Source organism: Taurulus bubalis (genome assembly GCF_910589615.1).
Source record: "Taurulus bubalis genome assembly, chromosome: 4".
Classification (NCBI taxonomy): domain Eukaryota; kingdom Metazoa; phylum Chordata; class Actinopteri; order Perciformes; family Cottidae; genus Taurulus; species Taurulus bubalis.
In genome coordinates, this window is record NC_136592.1 from 19,472,216 (window position 1) to 19,490,469 (window position 18,254).

At 40.5% G+C, this 18,254-nt stretch overlaps 1 protein-coding gene across 1 annotated transcript; it reads right to left on the bottom strand.

The window, feature by feature from the left end:
- Nucleotides 1-3,243: 3,243 nt before the first annotated feature.
- On the bottom strand, nt 3,244-6,537 carry zdhhc7 (zDHHC palmitoyltransferase 7; the record flags this gene model as incomplete). Its single annotated transcript, XM_079216542.1, has 6 exons — nt 3,244-3,426; nt 3,758-3,888; nt 4,426-4,507; nt 4,815-4,911; nt 5,098-5,222; nt 6,193-6,537. The coding sequence occupies 6 exons, from the start codon at nt 6,535-6,537 to the stop codon at nt 3,244-3,246; spliced, it is 963 nt and encodes a 320-aa protein (XP_079072668.1).
- Nucleotides 6,538-18,254: the final 11,717 nt, after the last annotated feature.

Genomic DNA, 18,254 nt, shown 5'->3' on the forward strand with positions numbered 1-18,254 from the left:
ATCAATCATTATTCATAGCTTTAATTTAATCAAGTTTATTATGCAAAAGAATGACATTAAGGATATAAGACATACAATTATGACATAAAAAAAACTAGAATAAAACATTCAATTTATATATTGTTAATGGTAAGCTTTACACTTTGTTTATAAAGCTGAAAGACTTTTGTTCTTGAGGAAAAATTATCTCAGGAGAGTAGGAAACAAAATATTTCTCAACTGTTCATAACAATATTAATGGTAATTCTGTTTAAACATCCATCCTGTTAAGAATCATTACTACAACAAAATGTTCAACATTTTCTGTGCAAATCCCCTTTAACTGCAAACTAGTATGAGAAGAAAAACTTTCGACAGAACAGTGTTGTATCTGTTTACACAATTTTGCACAGTCAACCAATCGCCTCCCCATTTTGATTGTATTTTAAATGTCACACAGCATAAGGTGGAGAAAATACAATTATCGGTAAAACCCTTTAAAAATCATCATTTATTGATTCTATTGCTGAGCATGAATGTAAAACATACCCTGTGACAGAATCCCAATTTAAGACATCATGATTACAGCATCCGAGTTAGGTCATGAAACAGGACCATCCTATTGTGGAATACTTTTATACATCAACCAAGTTTACCCAAATTAAACCAATCAACATCCAATATTCATACACAGTCATCACACAAACATTTGTCAATCCATAAATAGCACTGGCTATGTCTGCTATGTCCTACAAATACCAATAACAGTGTCTTAGTCTTGCCAATGTTTCTTTGAGTCCCACTTCAGACATTAACATTTTCGCCTAAAGTAACTTCTTGTGTTTATTAGACTATATGGTCCTCTCATTGGCTCGGGATGTCATTTTGCACCAATACCTGCGCCTATATCTAATAATAGCCGTTGCTTGATGAGCAACATATTTTTGCATCGGCAAGACTAAACCGCATGACTTTTTCTATTGCTTTCTGAGAAGTCTCACTCAGTCGGTCTTCCATATGAGTTCTACGGATATGATGCGTGTTTGGCTGAACTGTTCTCCCTGTCATTTTGCACCTCGTTAATTAAACAATAGTGTATTGAGCATGTTATGATATAGGACTTGCTGAATGAACCATGCTGAATACAGAGAATGTATGACATGAATAAGAAAGTGATATTCTCCCAACATTTAATCTGAAAACTGATGCTGAGGGGATGCAGTTCTGCAGAATAAAATGAGAAATGAGAGGCCAGTATTAATAAAAACCCCTGATATTGTTTAGCATTCAGTGCTGTGTCCCTTAGTCCCCAAAAAGATACGTTTTACATTCTAAAGGACAGCATGTTTCTTAAAACATTAAAGCCATAGAGCATCAGATATCATCATTTAGTGTAAACAGTAGAGTTCCTTCTCTGGCAACCACAGATGAGAACAAATAGCAGTATATCATTTGACGCACCATAGAGATTAGACTTTGAGAATCTGGATTTGACAATACTTTTGAAAGTACCAGCCAATCAGGCAGAAATTTACTTTGAATCTTGAAGTAACATTCATTAAGTGCAAACCGTCCCATTAATTATGCCGAGTAAAAATAGGAGACAAGTTGTTGCAGAATAAAAACATAAATATGGCAATAATGACAACATCTTTCAAAATCAATTCACTTGACTGAAGGGTTTTATAGGCATGGATACATGTTGAATAACACTGGGAAAGTATCTGCTACTGTCCTGCCATAGATGTTACAGGCCTGACATTTATGAAGGGAAGTAGGAAAGGCCTCGCAAGCATCTGCTGTGCTCCTCGAGACTTTGTTCAGTATTAAAGCTTGTATAATGAGCCTGGCACCTCTGCCTCTTTCAGCAAAGCAGCCCCTTCTTAATTCTACAGGCTGACTGCACAATGGCGCTCGGCTCTATAGACCAGAGTGAGCTCAAAAGGAGCCAAAGGAGGTTGTGCATGCAAAGCCACCACGTCTGAAACTTGGCTCCGTCTAGTTTAAATGCTATGATGTCTTTTGCGAGAGTTATTGTATATGGATTCCTAGCATACACAGAAGAAGCCTTCATTTTTCCATCAAGAGAAAAACATGAGTAAAACTCGTCAAACTCAATAACATTGTCTTTTTCAGCTAAAGTTGTTCAACCTGAATCCCTTCTTTATGAAACCGCAGGGAGGCATATCAGTGGTCTGGGGGGGGGTCACTGATCATTTGTAGAGAATGAGACGTGGAGCAGCATGTAGGAGTGGTAGAATGGCAACGTTATGGACACATATGTACAACTTATACAAAACTGTGATTTAAAAAAAAATCTAAATGAAGATTCAGTATAACAGTTTTCATCTCCAGTGATACAGTATGGTCAACTATTAAGGAGATTTCACTGGGATGAAAAGGAAAGAAGCTTCAGCAGTTATTTAAAAAAAGGACAATTTATTTCTCCTGGCCTGAGTAAGCTAAATAATCAATAATTCCAGTCAAAAGAAGGAAATCATGACAAAGAGGATGAACATAAGAAACACTACTCAGTCCACTTGAATAAGAATGAGGCTTGTGTTCACAGTAGCCTGTTCATTCATTTGAAGATAATGAAAGCCTCATTTCCTGGCTGAGATGCGGACTGATTGAGCTGTTATACATGCAAATCAAGGCAGAACTGTGCTGCATATCCAGGTGTTCTTCAAGTGCCACATAAGTAGTGTACATCCTTGACTGTGATTCCTTTGTTTGGGTCCAACTGAACAAGTTTCAAGCATTTCCCCCATTTATATCCACTCGTCTGGTCAGGTGATTATGAAAGATATGTTGCTGATTGAAACACTAGTCTTGCATCTTATGTGCACAGCAAAGAAAACATCTGCTGGAGTTGTGAACTTATAGGGTGCATGATTTGAGGTCAAACAGCACCTTGGATGTCTCACAAGGAATAGAAGACTCACTTGAGTTACATACTGCATGCTTTACCTAAAAACACACAAACAAACCAAAACACCTGCTCATGTTAGAAACAATATTCCAGTTGGTCAGAATACTTGTGCAGACCTAAGGACTTGGGTCTACATCAGCATGTGAGAATACAAACTTTCAGTGGTGGTTGACTGAGTTCTCACTGGAGCAGCCTGTCCCCCCTGTCACCCACACTTGAAGCACAGCCTCAGTGAGCAGAAGTCCAACCTTGCGCCGTCCGAGGAGGATGTACGAGAAATCTTGTTTTAGAGATGGTTAAGTGTTGGTAAGCTGCAGCACTGCGCACCGCTCTCAGACAGAGAACTCTGACCCGTCTCGCCGACCATAGGTCAACAGCAACAGGCGCCGCAGACGCAGGCCTGTGAAGGGATTGCACCACAGCAGGGAGGGCGAACCCCCAAATACAGCTCTCATTCCATCCCATCTCATGCGACGCTCCCATGTGGGCTTCTCATTTTTAAGACGTTCAATCTCCTGCAAGACATTCAAACCCCTCTGTAAATAAAAGATTCCCCATTAACTTACTTTGGCTCATTAGCCTGCTAGATACACAATTACATAAGCATTGGGACAAACTGGAGAAAAAACCTTAGGGTATCATATTGCTACGTTCTTTCCTCATCTGGGAAATCAAGGAATTAAATAATAACTAATAACACATGATATATATATATACTTGAAGAGCCAAACACATTTATCAAGACTAAGGTTCCCTTGTCATAGTTCTCATAGGTGTTCTGTGCTGCTACACACACACACAACTTATTGAGAGGAACAAAGCTTGTGGGGTGAAGTGGATACTGACCGTCTCGTCATTGCAGATGGAGTGGATCTGCGTACCAAACATTACAGCTGTGAAAGTGAGGAAGAGGAAGGCTTCAAGACAGAGGAAGATCAGCAGCAGCACAGACACTCCTGGAGAGAAGTCACTGCACTCTAGACACAGAAGGAGAGGAAGAAAGTTTTTTTTTATTTTGCAAATTAAATAGACTAAATTACCAATGTATATATCAATACACGACTAGATGTGCACACAGGAAGTCCAATATATCCTGCCAAAACGATTACCTGATTCTAACAAGCTGTAAAACTAAATCTACACCCAAAAAAACATCATATTGTAGTAGGCAGTATAAGCTAGTGTACAAAGAATAAAATTATATCTTTATTTTCTGGTTTAATCCTACAGAGGCCCACAAGGGAGCAGGACGAGATCAATGGCAGCTTTGTGATGATTGTGCTGAACAACTCCAATGATTTGTGCAGTGAGGAGCAGCTGTTCTCTCTAACATGATAACAATATCTTTGCTTTTTCCACTCAGCTATGTCTGTCTCTCTTCACATGTCCAAGCAGTCTCAATCTCTTGTATAAATAGTTGTACTTCTGACTCATCTCTCTGACATTCTCTGTTTGTCTTTTTGACTCAAATACATGTCATAGTTGACTCTGCAACACACAGAGAGAGGCCTTACCGTTCCACTGCACTTTAATACAGGTGAAGAAGTGCATCCCACTGAGGCCCAGGGCATGGGCAGAAATCAAAGATATGTACATCTGCAGAAAGAGGAAAGGGGTAAGGAGGGAGATAGTGAGGAAAGGTGACAGAGAAGGCAAACAAGAGAGGCTATAAATCCACTCTTTTCCAACAAGGTTGGTTTGCAGACCAGTGTTATTGTAGGCTAGTTTATTTCACATTCTAAAATTAAAAACATGCTAATGTAAAATATGTGTGACGAATGTAAAACTATTTAGTATAATGGACATTATGTAATTCAAAGTAATTACTGTATCCATAAACTGTGTATTTCCTACCCATACCAAAATGCAACATACTATACCATGAGTACTTCTGTATACTTACAGTGAAAAGTACAAAGAATCTCTGATTCTTTTCTCCCACACAGTTATTGACCCAAGGACAGTGGTGATCCATCTTCCGGATACATCTTTTACAAATACTGCAGCCAGGAAAGAGAAGATGTTGATGCACGACTCACTGACTCTGTCAATGTCAACTCTACTGCTTACACAATATGTGCATATACAGATGTTTTCAAAAGCACAATTAGGATGCTACAAGGTGGGGTAAAGGAGCATGTCACAATCTAATTTGGTGATAAATTGGCCAAAACAATTAGACTGACCTGCAGTGGTGTGCCCTCTCAGGCTTGATGCTGCAGCACTTTGGGCACTTGTAGATGACCTCACCAGGCTTCAGCTGTAAGCTCTCCATGTACTCCTTGGTTGCGTTACCCTTAGGAACCGCACCCTAAGAAGCGGGGAAGACAGATAAGTTAGTTACAAATGTCTGAATAAATGCATTATGCCATTTAATGGCTCAGAGAAGTCAATCTGTGTGTCTTTGTGTTTGCGGCAATTTCACAATAGTTTATATTTTCTAGAGTTTTGCACACTGCTACACTACTATTTTGGGATTTTAAATGAAGTAATTGCTAAGGTTGGACTAGAAAGCACCGTGAAGCTGTCATCAGACATTGAGTGTCTCTGAATAAAGAAGAGTCAACATTGCAGCAGCAGCACAACAGTATTTGACCGACAACCCCCTGAAGCATGAATTGGCTGAATTCACAAATAGTCACAAAGTATCAGTAACAAAGTGCAGAATAAGACCTGTGGAACTTACTTTTGAGTGTAAAAGAGAGACCAAGCGTGTGCACATACAAGAAAAGATGCTCAGGAACGAGACAAAAAAGAAAAAAAAAAAAACTAGAAAAAAAACTAGAGGGCAAAAAGGATGTCTGCACACTGTTAGGCTCCAAAAAAATAGTTTGTTTTGATACTCAGGCAAGTGTTACTTGCTTATGACTGTGCCATCAATCCAAAAGCATTCACAGTTGTTCAGATGTGTGAAATGTGAACACTAAGGCCCTGACTTTGTTCCTAGGCCCAATTGTTTAATGTTACAACACCGCTTTTGGGGTTTTGTTTGAGTGAAGCCTGTTTGACCACGCTTTACAGCACTGGTTGTATTCATTCAATCACACAATACAGCGTAAAACAGTGGCTGTTGCAGACACACCTGGCAAAGATGTGCACTCTACAGTTCACCGTTCTAGTTGTAGTGTGGAATTTGTTTTGTAGACACAAACTCTTTTTATTACCGACTACGCTTTCTCTTGCTCTACTGCACTTTTAAACTCTGCTTTCCTCCTCTTACCCTCCCTTCCTTCATATGCCTCCTCTCCTCAACCTTACCCACTCTTATTTTACAGCCTTACCGGGTCGGTCATCATGGTGCGCACATGTGAGGCCAATGCAAGCACAGCCAGGGAGTTGAAGGTGGCCCCGTTCAGCATCGAGTACCAGAAGTTCTTGCTGGGCAGCAGCATGACAAAGTTCACCACGAAGTTAGCATACAGCACCAGGAACCAGGTTATGCCTGCACACACCATCCCACAGCTGTCCTGAATGAACCACATGGTGCGGTTCCCCGCTGTGTGGCCAGTGTGGGGACTTCCAACCATCACCCCGGCTGCCAGGCTTCCCGTCTCGACATCTGCACCTGCCGACAGCAGCGGGTGGTGCTGATCCATATCTCGCAGTCGGTGGTTTGAAGACTGCATCCTGCCCTACGGTTAGGGGAAATATTTGAAGCAAGATTAAAGGGCTACTGTCTCGGTCTCCTCATGATACAAGCATGACCAGACATATACAGTATTTTATAGTAGTTATAAATATATAACTACTGTTGTAATGCATGTTGGGTAAAATACACAAATGAGAAGTAGCATTCTATAGAGTGCAAAAATGTTTGAAAGAGATGTGGAAGCAAAACCAAGGATACGAGGATGGACACACAAAACATTAAATAAATAGTAAATAAGACTCTTAATCATAACAATACTCTCTGATATACAAACTGCACGAGTTGGAAATAGCATGTATCAAGTGTACTGCGTCTCTGAAGTTATTTTAAACCAATGATTCTCAAAGTGATGTGCGTCAGGGGGTTGGAGAAATAATCTGCTATAGATGATACAATTGTGCTGTATCCTTAGGTAGTGCATATGTCTACAGATAGGAACCATTTGCAGCAATAGACAGGCATACCATGTCCATTTCTCCCACCCATATTAGCTTTGGGCCAATAGAAACTTGGATATGATTATGGCACACAGCAATACATTCATTATTTTAAATTTGAAGCACCTACTGGAAGTAAGTCAGCAGTGAACGTCTGGATTTATTATTACTATGCCAGTACTGCTACCTTACATTTTCTGAAAGCTTTGTCAAGTTGAGTCCAAATGTAATTTGAATAAAATTACACTGTTTAAAAGTATATAAAAGTGGTAATAACATGATTCAAAAACCGATGTGTTTCTGTCACTATGAAACAGGTCTGAAGGATTTAAGTTTGTTTTTAACCCCCGTAAGGTTAGGTGTCCCTGGTCCCATAAAGTTTGAGAACCCCTGATCTATACAGTAAGAAGAGCAGAGTAAATCATGAAACATTACCAGTCAGTCAAGAAATAAGCAAGTCAAAGAAGCAGTTTACAGCATTGGGAGTCTGTTGGAAAAAAAACATGTCTTAGTACTATGTCTTAGTAACTGAATCTGTGTAACTATATTTGTGACCTTGCAGATAACGCATCCCTTCAAAGAAGTGCCCGCCAAGGTAGTACCCACCTAGTCTCCCAATCGGCACCTGAATGAAACCGGTTCAGACCAACATGACCTTCACCATCCCATCCTGTAATTAGTGTATATTACATTCAGTGTATAAAAAACAGAAGCTCAGAGACAGACATCTGCGTAGTTACTTGATGCAACACCTGTATATGATTCAACTCTGCTTAATGACCTGCTTATTGATTTCACACTCGGTGTCGAGTAGAGAAAGTCCACTAAACTTTGGGGATATTTGGTCTTACACCGAATATCTTTTTCTTTTTTTTTTAAAACTCTCTTGCACAAGAGAAAAGATCACCAGAAAACCTCACACGAGAACCCTGAATATAATGTTGTCTTCTTCCATGTTTAATGCAAACTAGCCAGGAGCTGTGTATTGCTCACCATCTTTAAACCACACCACAAGCGGGGCAAAGTAAATGTATGAGCAAGGGTGATTCAACCTTGGACTCAATCTTCAAGCTCAGGGCCCTTTGAGTCACGCAGCTGTTATCACAACAGACCTGAGTCATTGGAATTTCTTCCTCTGTATGTATGTCAAGGTCATAAGAGAACGTCCATGACCCACTCATTGCAATTTACTGTATGATAAGCCAGAGGTCCAAAACGTGTATCTCCCTCTGCCCAAAGAATTGCAGAGCATACTACCAAGTGAAAAGGACAGTCAAATTATGGTGGCTACTGATACCAATGGAGTAGATAAGAGTTTATTTAACTGTATAATATAAAACAAGGAAATATAAATAGAGACTGTATTGACATAGCAATGAGATAACTCTCTCACTTTGAAGTCTGTAGTTACCGGATACAGTAAAGGCATTATAAACTTGCTATGCACACATGTTGTGCTGTCATGACACTGCCTTTGACAGTCAACAGCACATGTACAGCCTCTCCATTCCTGACATGTCTGTGACACAGTTTAAAGAACATTGCCTAAATATCAGACATTTAGCCACAGAATTGACTAAATGTGTTATTTAGAGATACTTTTAGCATTTGTTGATGCATTGTTCTGGTAGACTCTGATGTAATGATTTAAAGCAAATGACTACTTCCTTTTGCTCAGCATTTTAATCAAATGAGACATTTCCAGCAAGATGGGTGGTGCAGAGCTAAGGCGGCCTTCCAATAACCACCCTGCTGTTTGTTCCTGCCTGCATCAAAATACTTTCCAAGTCAGTGGGTCATCTAAAATTGCTTGTAAAATGAAAATGCCAACGGAGATGAGATGTGTGTGGCCTGCAGAGCTGTAACACCACACCCACAAAGATGTCCTCATGACAGATGGAAAAACAGAGGTCCAGCTACAAGTCCAGTTCAGGCCACAGAGTTATTGAGAGAAAGTACAATTGGTGGGTCTGCTGCTCTTGGCTATCAAAATGATATGGCGTAAGACCGGTAAGTTGTAAGAGGCTGGTTAAGCTTGTAATCTTAAAAGCAGCACTTCAATTGGATTGGTTAAAGACTTGTCGCCACTTGTGACACAACAATGTACATTCTCTATGAAAATATAATTGATAGTTAAAATGGCTTAACCAAGGATATGCTACACAAACCCTATGCGTCTTATTTAACACAGAAACACACATTTCTGAAAAGGGGAATTTGAGAGGGACACAGTTACTACTAAATACAAAGCAAAGTGGCAGGTCTAATGATGTCCTGTAACTTAACTTCTGCAACTAGACCATGGGCATTTGTGTTGTGTAATACGATACAATATAGGTCTTTCACTTTTATGCTGAACAAATTTCTAGGGGTCACGGATGGGTCAACCTGACCCGAGTGCAAGAAAGACCCGGTCACAAAGGCACATAGTTCAATTGTACACAATAAAAACAGACCCACTGACTGACTGGCTGATGAGAATTTGGACTGGAGTATTTTTTTTAAAGTTAAACTCAAACATGACAAAGCCACCACTAGAAAAAGTTACACCTTTTCTTTAAAAAAAATGATGACAGTTAAAGGTGTACCTGCAGACATGGTACAACTATGGGGAGGGTGTGAGGGCTGCAACATGAAACAACTGTCACTGGAAGAAAACATAGTGTGACTTGCTGTTAAACATTTTTTTTTTTTTAAGGATAGCGAATAAGTCACCCGTCTGGCAAAATGATAACCGTTTACAGATAGATTGCTCAAACCACCAGAGTGATGATTTTATAAAGCTCACATTTTGGCGAAAAACATTTCAGTGGGGATTGTGGAAATACTATAATAAACATGAAGCTTTTCTGTTGCTGTTCTATATTTGTTGCCACTGTGCTTTTTCATGTGTGTTGTACTGTTTACGTAATAATTTAAAAACATTTGAACACTATGGTGTTTCAATTGAGGTTTTCTGGTACAATATTATGCTCTGTTATTATTTTATTAAACCGTATGTGTGTAAAGCTTCTAATAAATAACAGCAGCAGGTTTGTACTCAATTGTAAATAATGGCAAGACCAGGGGTGTCTCATGCTGATTGACATCAAAAACCGAGTGGGAACCATAGAGTGAACAAAATAAAGTCTAAATTATTGAACGCTTGCATGCTGAATGATGCAAGTACAACTTAACTGCCTTAATTATTTTTAAATATTTTTCGCAAAAGATAAAAGCTGGACATGATTGATAGTGCTATTTCACACATCAAAATTAGTAAATAAATAAATAAAAAAAGATTAGAAAAGACAAGATGTATCAGGATCTAAGAGTCAGCCCAAACAAATGGGAGTGGCAGATTCCTCTGGCTCATGCTTTTTTTGCAGAGTAAAATCCCCAAAAACATTTTCCGATTTTACATGTTAGGAAGTATTAGACACAAGAAGGGGATCAAGCAGTAAAATCAACCACACACATGTGAAGCAATTATAAGTACCTTCCAAAGGGTGTCTCTGTCAAGATGACTTAAAAAGTCATATAAACTGTGTTGTTTACGATGCATCACCACCACTGTGCATGCTGTTTCTATTGAGCGGAATTTCTTTTTTCCCATCTTCCTAAAGAAGGCAGAAAACACTCTCGACTAGTTTAAGGCGTATAGATTTTTCTGTGGTCAATGAAAGGGAGATCCAAAAAAGCACACCAGCTGGTTGTCCAGCTGCATGCCCGTCCCACTGATCACTGTCTCTCCCCATCTCCTTAACCCACTCCTCTCGGACATACACAACCAACAGTAACCTCTGTGTCATCCTGCTCAGATCACTTTGCAGGATCACACTGTTGCAGAGGCATCACACACAAAGTCATAGCAGGGCTGGCGTCGACTGTCAAAGAAAATGTAATGAAACAATAATAAAGAAATGGGTTTTGATTTGCTAAGTGAGTTTGTGTTTCACTGTCGCATTTCCAAATTGCATTAACAGCTTAAGAACCAACCTGATGACAATGCTGCTGAAAACAGTGAGAACTAAAAATAAAACCACCTCTGGGTAAGAATGCTGACACAACTGAATAAACCCCAAAGAAGTCTAATAGCCATTACCATTACATACACAACCAAGAGTTGACCTGTTGTTTCTATGGCCTCCTCTGTAAAAAAAAACATTAAATCTACAATATCAACAACCAAATAAAAAACTTTGTATCAAGTACCACATGGTCCAGCTGAAAACTCAGTACAATTCTGTCGCACAACTAAAGTAAACATTTGTCAGGTCATCTTTGAAGGTGAGTGATAGCACCGTCAGACTTAAACTCAGATCATTATCATTTTAAATGTACAGAAACTCATTAGCATTCAGTGTTACGGGTTTGTGTTTAAACAAAACAAAAAAAGTCCACACACAAGAAATTTCAAAACATTCAGTCAGGTTGCTAATGACTTATCAAGGATGCTATATATTACATACTAAGACATGCAAATTGAGAAAACTGTGGATCAACCTACCTAATATGTTCGCTCCTCACAATAACATGCTGTGGGGTGTACCTCCTGGACCAGCATTCAGGATGAAGTACATGTGTAGGCTGGCACGGAGTTCGACACCTAAAAAGGACACACACAAAATGTGTTTCATCTTAGATTTAAAACATATTAACAAAGATATCGCTGCCAGTTCATTCGTTCTTTATACACTGAGCTAAACCCTAATGGAGTCTACTAAAATTGAAGGTCATGTTTTGTTGAAAATGTATTTATATAGAGTGTAGACGAAACATTAGAAACACCTTTCAATAAAATGCTTTACAGTTCATCAGGACCACAAACTACTGCCTCCAACATGACCATACAGTTTAATAAAAGTTTCACCAAAACAGTATATACTCGATGAAGGAAGGAGTTTGAGATTACCACACATTGCCACAGTTTGTACAACGCTTGCTTCCTCCCCAACTGAATGAGTGTGCGTGGTGTCCAGGATTTTGCAAGTGATCCCTTTTAACTCCCAGGATATACACCCATCATGACGGCTATTCACTAGGGTTGGGTACCGAGAACCGGTGCCAATATGGCACCGGTTCCAACACGTCCGGTACCTACCGGACCGAAAAGCAACGCAGATTTCGGTGCTTCCTTCCGGTGCCTGAGCCGATTTAAATACTTTTTTTTTACACTACTCTGTAAAGTTGCACGGTATATAGATACTAAAAAGGTAGCGAGGTGCCCGCACGCTAAAAACGATTATTAAAATAGCGCGGATCAGAGCACACTCGCTGCTCTGCTATCTGTCTGCCTGCATGCAGAGCGGGGCTCGAGGGGGCGGGGCTTCCAGCGCACACGCACACACACACACGCACACGCACACACACACACACAGACACAGACACACACACACACACACACACACACGCACACACACACGCACACACACAGATCGCTGCAGGCACGAGCTTTTGAACGTGTCTGTTCTTTTTTTAAATATATATTTTTATAGTTTGAAGTTAAAATGTTTGAAGCTGTAGTTTGAAGCGTGTTTTGTATGTATTTATATCTATAGAATACTTTAAACAGTTAATAATATTGTTCAATTTGAAGAAAAAAAATTGCCTTGGCAATAAAAAAGTATCGGTTCAGGCACCGTTTAGGCACCGGTATCGTTTTAAAAGTATCGGTTTAGCACCGGTATCGGAAAAAACCCAAACGATACCCATCCCTACTATTCACAGCAATGTGGTGACACTGCAATTATTTTCTGCTTGTAGTCTGTTGACTGATTTTCCTCTCATGACTCTGGGGTGGTCATGAATCCAGTGTTTTGACCACCTCAATGTAGCCGAGGTCTCTGTCCAAACCACCAAACTACATCAGTGACACCAACATGCAACATTTACTGATACCAACAATCGCTATCAACCACAACTGTGTTTTTCTTAATTACAATCACAATAGTTACTATACTGAGATGTCAGTGACATGTTTACATCCACATGCGTGAGTGGATAGTCCCGGCCAGATAATTATATAACATTCTAACTAACTAACAACGTGTAACTTTCCAGATCTCTGCAGCAACGATAACTGTAAAGGTCGTGACTGAAACTCAACACGCGCACGCGCATACCCTCCCCCCCCCGCCACACACACACACACACACACACACACACACACACACACACACACACACACACACACACACACACACACACACACACACAGCTTGCTAGCTAGCTTGACACTTCAGGACTGGATGGTAAATCTTGCTTGCTAACTAGCCACTAACAGAAGCTAACACAGCTAGCATGCTATATCCGAGCGACGAGGGCAAAAGCAGAGCCTCCCGAGTAATAGCTGAATGACATACCTTAATATTTCTAATTCCTTTAGTTGGGATAGCCGTCTTAATACATGTTGAAGCCTTGTTTAGGCTAAACTCTAGTTGTAACGCAGCCGTACCCGCAACACATCGCTCTCACAATGGGCTGACAGTAACCAGTAACGACGGAGCTTCCGGGGTTCGCCTCGGGTTTCTCCGTTCCCGTTCGTGAATGTCCGGTCATATAATTGTTAGTTAAATAGCGCCACCACGTGGATTGTGACATAATTGCAACTACAACACTGTTGAGTTCTCCTCTCGCGGGTGCTATTTGCTAAACATTACAGAAACATTAAAGACACTCTTAGTATACTCGTATGACTTTTGAACTGCAATGATTATACCTCCGTCTTGGTGTCTTTCTTTTTTGGTGCATTTCTTTTTGTTGTTCTATGGACTCGTGTGTCTAAAGAAATAAAGTTGAATATACTGCGTTGAAATACTGCAGTTTAAAGGTCTAGCTATCATGATTAAGATAACTTGTACTTTGTAAAAGTTGAATTCTGTAAACCTTTACAATGAACATAAGGCTGTATTAATTTCTGTCGCTGCTAAGGTTGCATGGATACTTTTCATATCAACCTGCTCTTGAACTGCTCCAGCAACCCAACCTTGATCAGGATGAGCAGGTATTGAAAATAGATCAATATATGACAGTTCTTTAGCTAGTCTGATCTGAATCCAGTCTCTCTCAAAAGACCGACCTCACTGAATCCTCTTGACATACAGTCACATACAGTGACCATAACCTTGAACTTCAGCAACACCTGCATAAGTAATTCAGCAAAGCAGAAAACTGCATTTGTTCTGCTGAGGCCAAAACCTTCAGGCATGTTACACTTCTCGTCCAGCCAGTAATGTCACAGCAGGTATTTTGTGATTGACAGCTGAAGAGAAACACTCACTCACTCTGACTGAGTGCCATATTTAGCTTGACCTGACCAGGATCTCTTGTGGTCAGCTAGGGAAAGGGACCCACTTGTAGCAGCATGTCCCCAGCAGGGAGCAGCATGACTTTCCTGGCCAGTCTCTACTGTCACATGTCTTTCCCAAGAGTGAATTATAAAGTCAAGAAAAAGCAGCTTGGCCCTTCTCTGCCCTGTGTGTGCAGCTGCGCAGTGAAAGCGCAGGGCTTCTGCCCTCTCCTATTCTGGTTCAGAGCCAATATCAGCTGTCTGTTTTAGAGGGAGGGAGAGAAAAAATACCCAGCAATCCTCTAAAGCAGCTTAAAGGCTGAATGAGGGGACTGAAGCCGTTTCCATTTCCAGAACTGCTTCTCACTCTCTCCATTATGGCTAGATGAGCATCTGACTAAGTGCTAAAAAGAGCAGTCACAAAGGCTGCATGTAAACTGTCTTCTGCCTCCTGAAGGCCCTCCCCACCTGATATACATTCCCTAAAACATGTCCTTCTTGGATGTACCAGAACATGCATTAGAGATAACAACATTTGTGGCAAAGAGGGGTATTTGATTGTAACTCTTGATGTAATCAGAAGTCTTGTATCCAATTAAATAATGAATGCTAAGTGCTCATGTAACAAACAAAATCTCCAGCCGGGGGCCTTGGATTCCCACGTGCATTATTGCTTTTGGTGCAGTACCCCCTTACCCCTCACCCCACCCCTCTGTTGGCATGCTGGCTTTTGGAGTGAAATCAAGTGAAGCAAAGTGGAGTGGAGAGCAGAGTGGTTTGGAGCAAGTCTGACTGTAGCTGGTCCGTGGGTTAGTGTGTGTTGCTGCAAGAGTGAAAAGGGGTAAGAAGACATGGGGCTTTGCTTACATCAGAGGGGATGAGAGAGACAAATACATTTTTAAAAGGTGATTATCACAGAAATCTGCCTGCCAGTGGTCCAGGAACAAAGCCACAGCTGACAGATTAATATGCTATGGGTGTTCAAAGAATCTGTTGGCACAGCCTCACATATGATTACCTCAGCAAACCAATTGATTTTGATAGGATGTATTTTAATCTACTTTTGGCATTGTCTAATGTATTACATTCAGATTTATTTAGGATAGTCACACAGACACAACCAATAAGTTTAAGGTTGGCAAATGTGGTTACCTTTGTACAGAGCCAGTGTGCTGTTTCTAGTCTTTATTCGAAGGCTGAGCTAAACTACCCAGTTGATGGATGTCACTTCATATTTACAACAGACTTGTTTACAACAGATTTATTGATCTTCTTAAACTCTCAACAATAATAATAATAATAATAATAAGCGTATATCCGAAAATGTGACTAACTCTTCATACTTGCACTGCTTTCACATTTTCCACTTCCAAATCCCAATTGTGTGTCATGCTATAAGACAAAGGTACCAAGCCTGAGCTCCAATGAGAGATGTCAGAGTGTGGAGGCCTGCTGGGACGTACAATGTGAGGCAAATAGTTAAAAATAAAAAGAGGTAGCAGAAAAGTCTTCATAAATTCTTAAAAATGAGAAACATCTCAGGAGGAATTTCCTTGGTGCTTGTGAATTAAACACTGCTACAGAACATCAGTTTATCTGTGGTAAAAAGAGAGCGATAGAAGGAGAAGGGATAAGAAGAGAAAAGGGCGGAGCTTCAGTTGGGCGCAATGTATGATGAGTATATGAACTCATTGGATGTATTTACAGTATTATATACAATAATATAACTTAATATTGCTAATCTAAACAACACCTAATTAAATGAGAACATCAATGTGTTAATGTGATATTAGAAAATTCCTAAATTAGGTTTGGTGAACCTTTTGGATGCGTCAATTAAATCATGGTTCAGATTGAGGATGAAGATGATTCTCTGTACTCTTCTTCTCTTTGTTTGTAAATGCATTACAGCATACAGTATTGACTAATTCATTCTGCTCATCCATATTCCACACAGCAGATCTCGTTGGGGTGATGGCACACTGCCATCTGTCTATGCTGGAAATATCCCCCAAAAACTTATGCATGAAAATTCTCCTTTAGGAAGACAAACAAGAACAGGAAATGGCAGACTGGCAGTAAATCAGAGCAGAAATATCAAAGTCTTGACTGATGTTGGGAGTGTTGTCCACATGTCATGAGGAATGACACAAAGACATGCAGTGATGGATTGACCTCTGACCTTGCGCAGGCTTATCTCTGCTGCATCCACCTCGCCCCGCCCACACAAATCCGACCTAGAAGCCTTTTAGAGGGGATTTTCTGAGTGGGGCCATCTGTTGGCTTTTCTAAAACCACAAGAGTGAAACGGACAGGGCCAAGAACCTTTGCTCTCAAGGTCATCAGCTCTCCTTGTATGCTTGGTGTTTACACAGTAGCAAAGAACAATGGAGTACAATGAGCTTTACAAATAAGCAAAACAAACAACAACTCTAGCTTGTTAATTTAAAGGTTACTAATGTACCTATAGAAAGCTCTTACAATAAGTTTTTGCTGGAGTTGAATGTCTTTTGAGAGCCTGGTGAAGGACATCTTTTGCATCTGATGGTTGTTTCCTCTTTTCCCTGGACTATCCCATTTTCTGCAGAAAGGGACTTGTGCATTAGATTTCATCGAGGCAAACAAGCACCTCCTTGACACATGCCAGAGGATGGCAAGTGGCCGCCTGCACTTGTTATGATATGTTTTTATTAGAGACTATGAAGAGGACACAAACAACAGAAAGTGGCTGATGTGATAGATAAGTTAAGAGGCTGATTCAAACCATACATTCAAAGTACATGGCATGCATGCTAGCCTGACATTATTCAACAAACATATCACATTTCATTTTCTCATCCCCCTCCTTCGACGAAGTTTACCTTGATGTGATAGGATTAAAGCTAAGCCTTGACTTAACCGATGCTGTGCATCCTTTTGGCTCATCTCAGTTTAGCATAGAAAGTACTTTATGCTGTTGCACTTATAACGCTGGTCAAGGAAATAGGCTCAATTTAAGAACATGACGACTCATTCGCCGCCCATGCTACCTCTCAAACCAAAAGAGAATGTATAATTTGAAGAAAAACTTTCTGCCGGAGAGTTTAATGAGAAGTTTGATATCGCTCTCATGTCTGTTCATTATATAAATGCTTTCTTTTATATTTTCTAAATAGATTGGTGGTATCAATTGTCTCATCAAATTTTCCCATTTTAAATTCAGCCTGCTCCACCCACACACCCACCCACACCCACACTCACACTCACACACACACACACACACACACACACACACACACACACACACACACGCACACACACACACACACACACACACACACACACACATACACACACAGCGAGAGTGCTGCATCACATTTGCCAAGATCAATACAAAGTTTATATGAGGGCTTTTAAGGTAACCTTAGCTTTTGTTGGAGATATGAGCATTATTGTGTATGTGTGTGCACGTGTGTGTGCGTGTATGTGTGTGTAAGTCACGGTTGAGTGGAGGTCCTCTCTGGACCTTCGTGGAGTTGAGGCGTGACTCACGGTTCACCCCACTGCTGCATGCTGCGCCGTGTAAGAGACCACATAGTGGATGCGGTCCATCAATAATTCAACAAAGATAGACTTCCTCTTTCTCTGGTTCTCACTCGCCCCCTCTCTCCCACTCTCTCCCGCCGATGCTCTGCCTCTGTTTCTAACTGACTGCATCTTCCTCAAAAAAAACTCCATCTCTGGGCTTCCTCATCCGCCTGGATCCCAAACCACTTAAAACAAGCAGCAACGTGCTTCCAAATGTAAACCTGAGGACCAAGATATCTTTTAGCTTTTAAGGGATTTTTTTCCCTCACCATTAACAACACATCCAATTATCTTTGCATGATTGTGTCAGATTAGGGCTTCACAGCGTTCTAATCCTATTCCAGACACTTCATCTCAGATGTAGGCAGGGCTAAGTAATATGTCAAACTTGGAGGAGTCAAAAGCTTTTTCACAGGATTT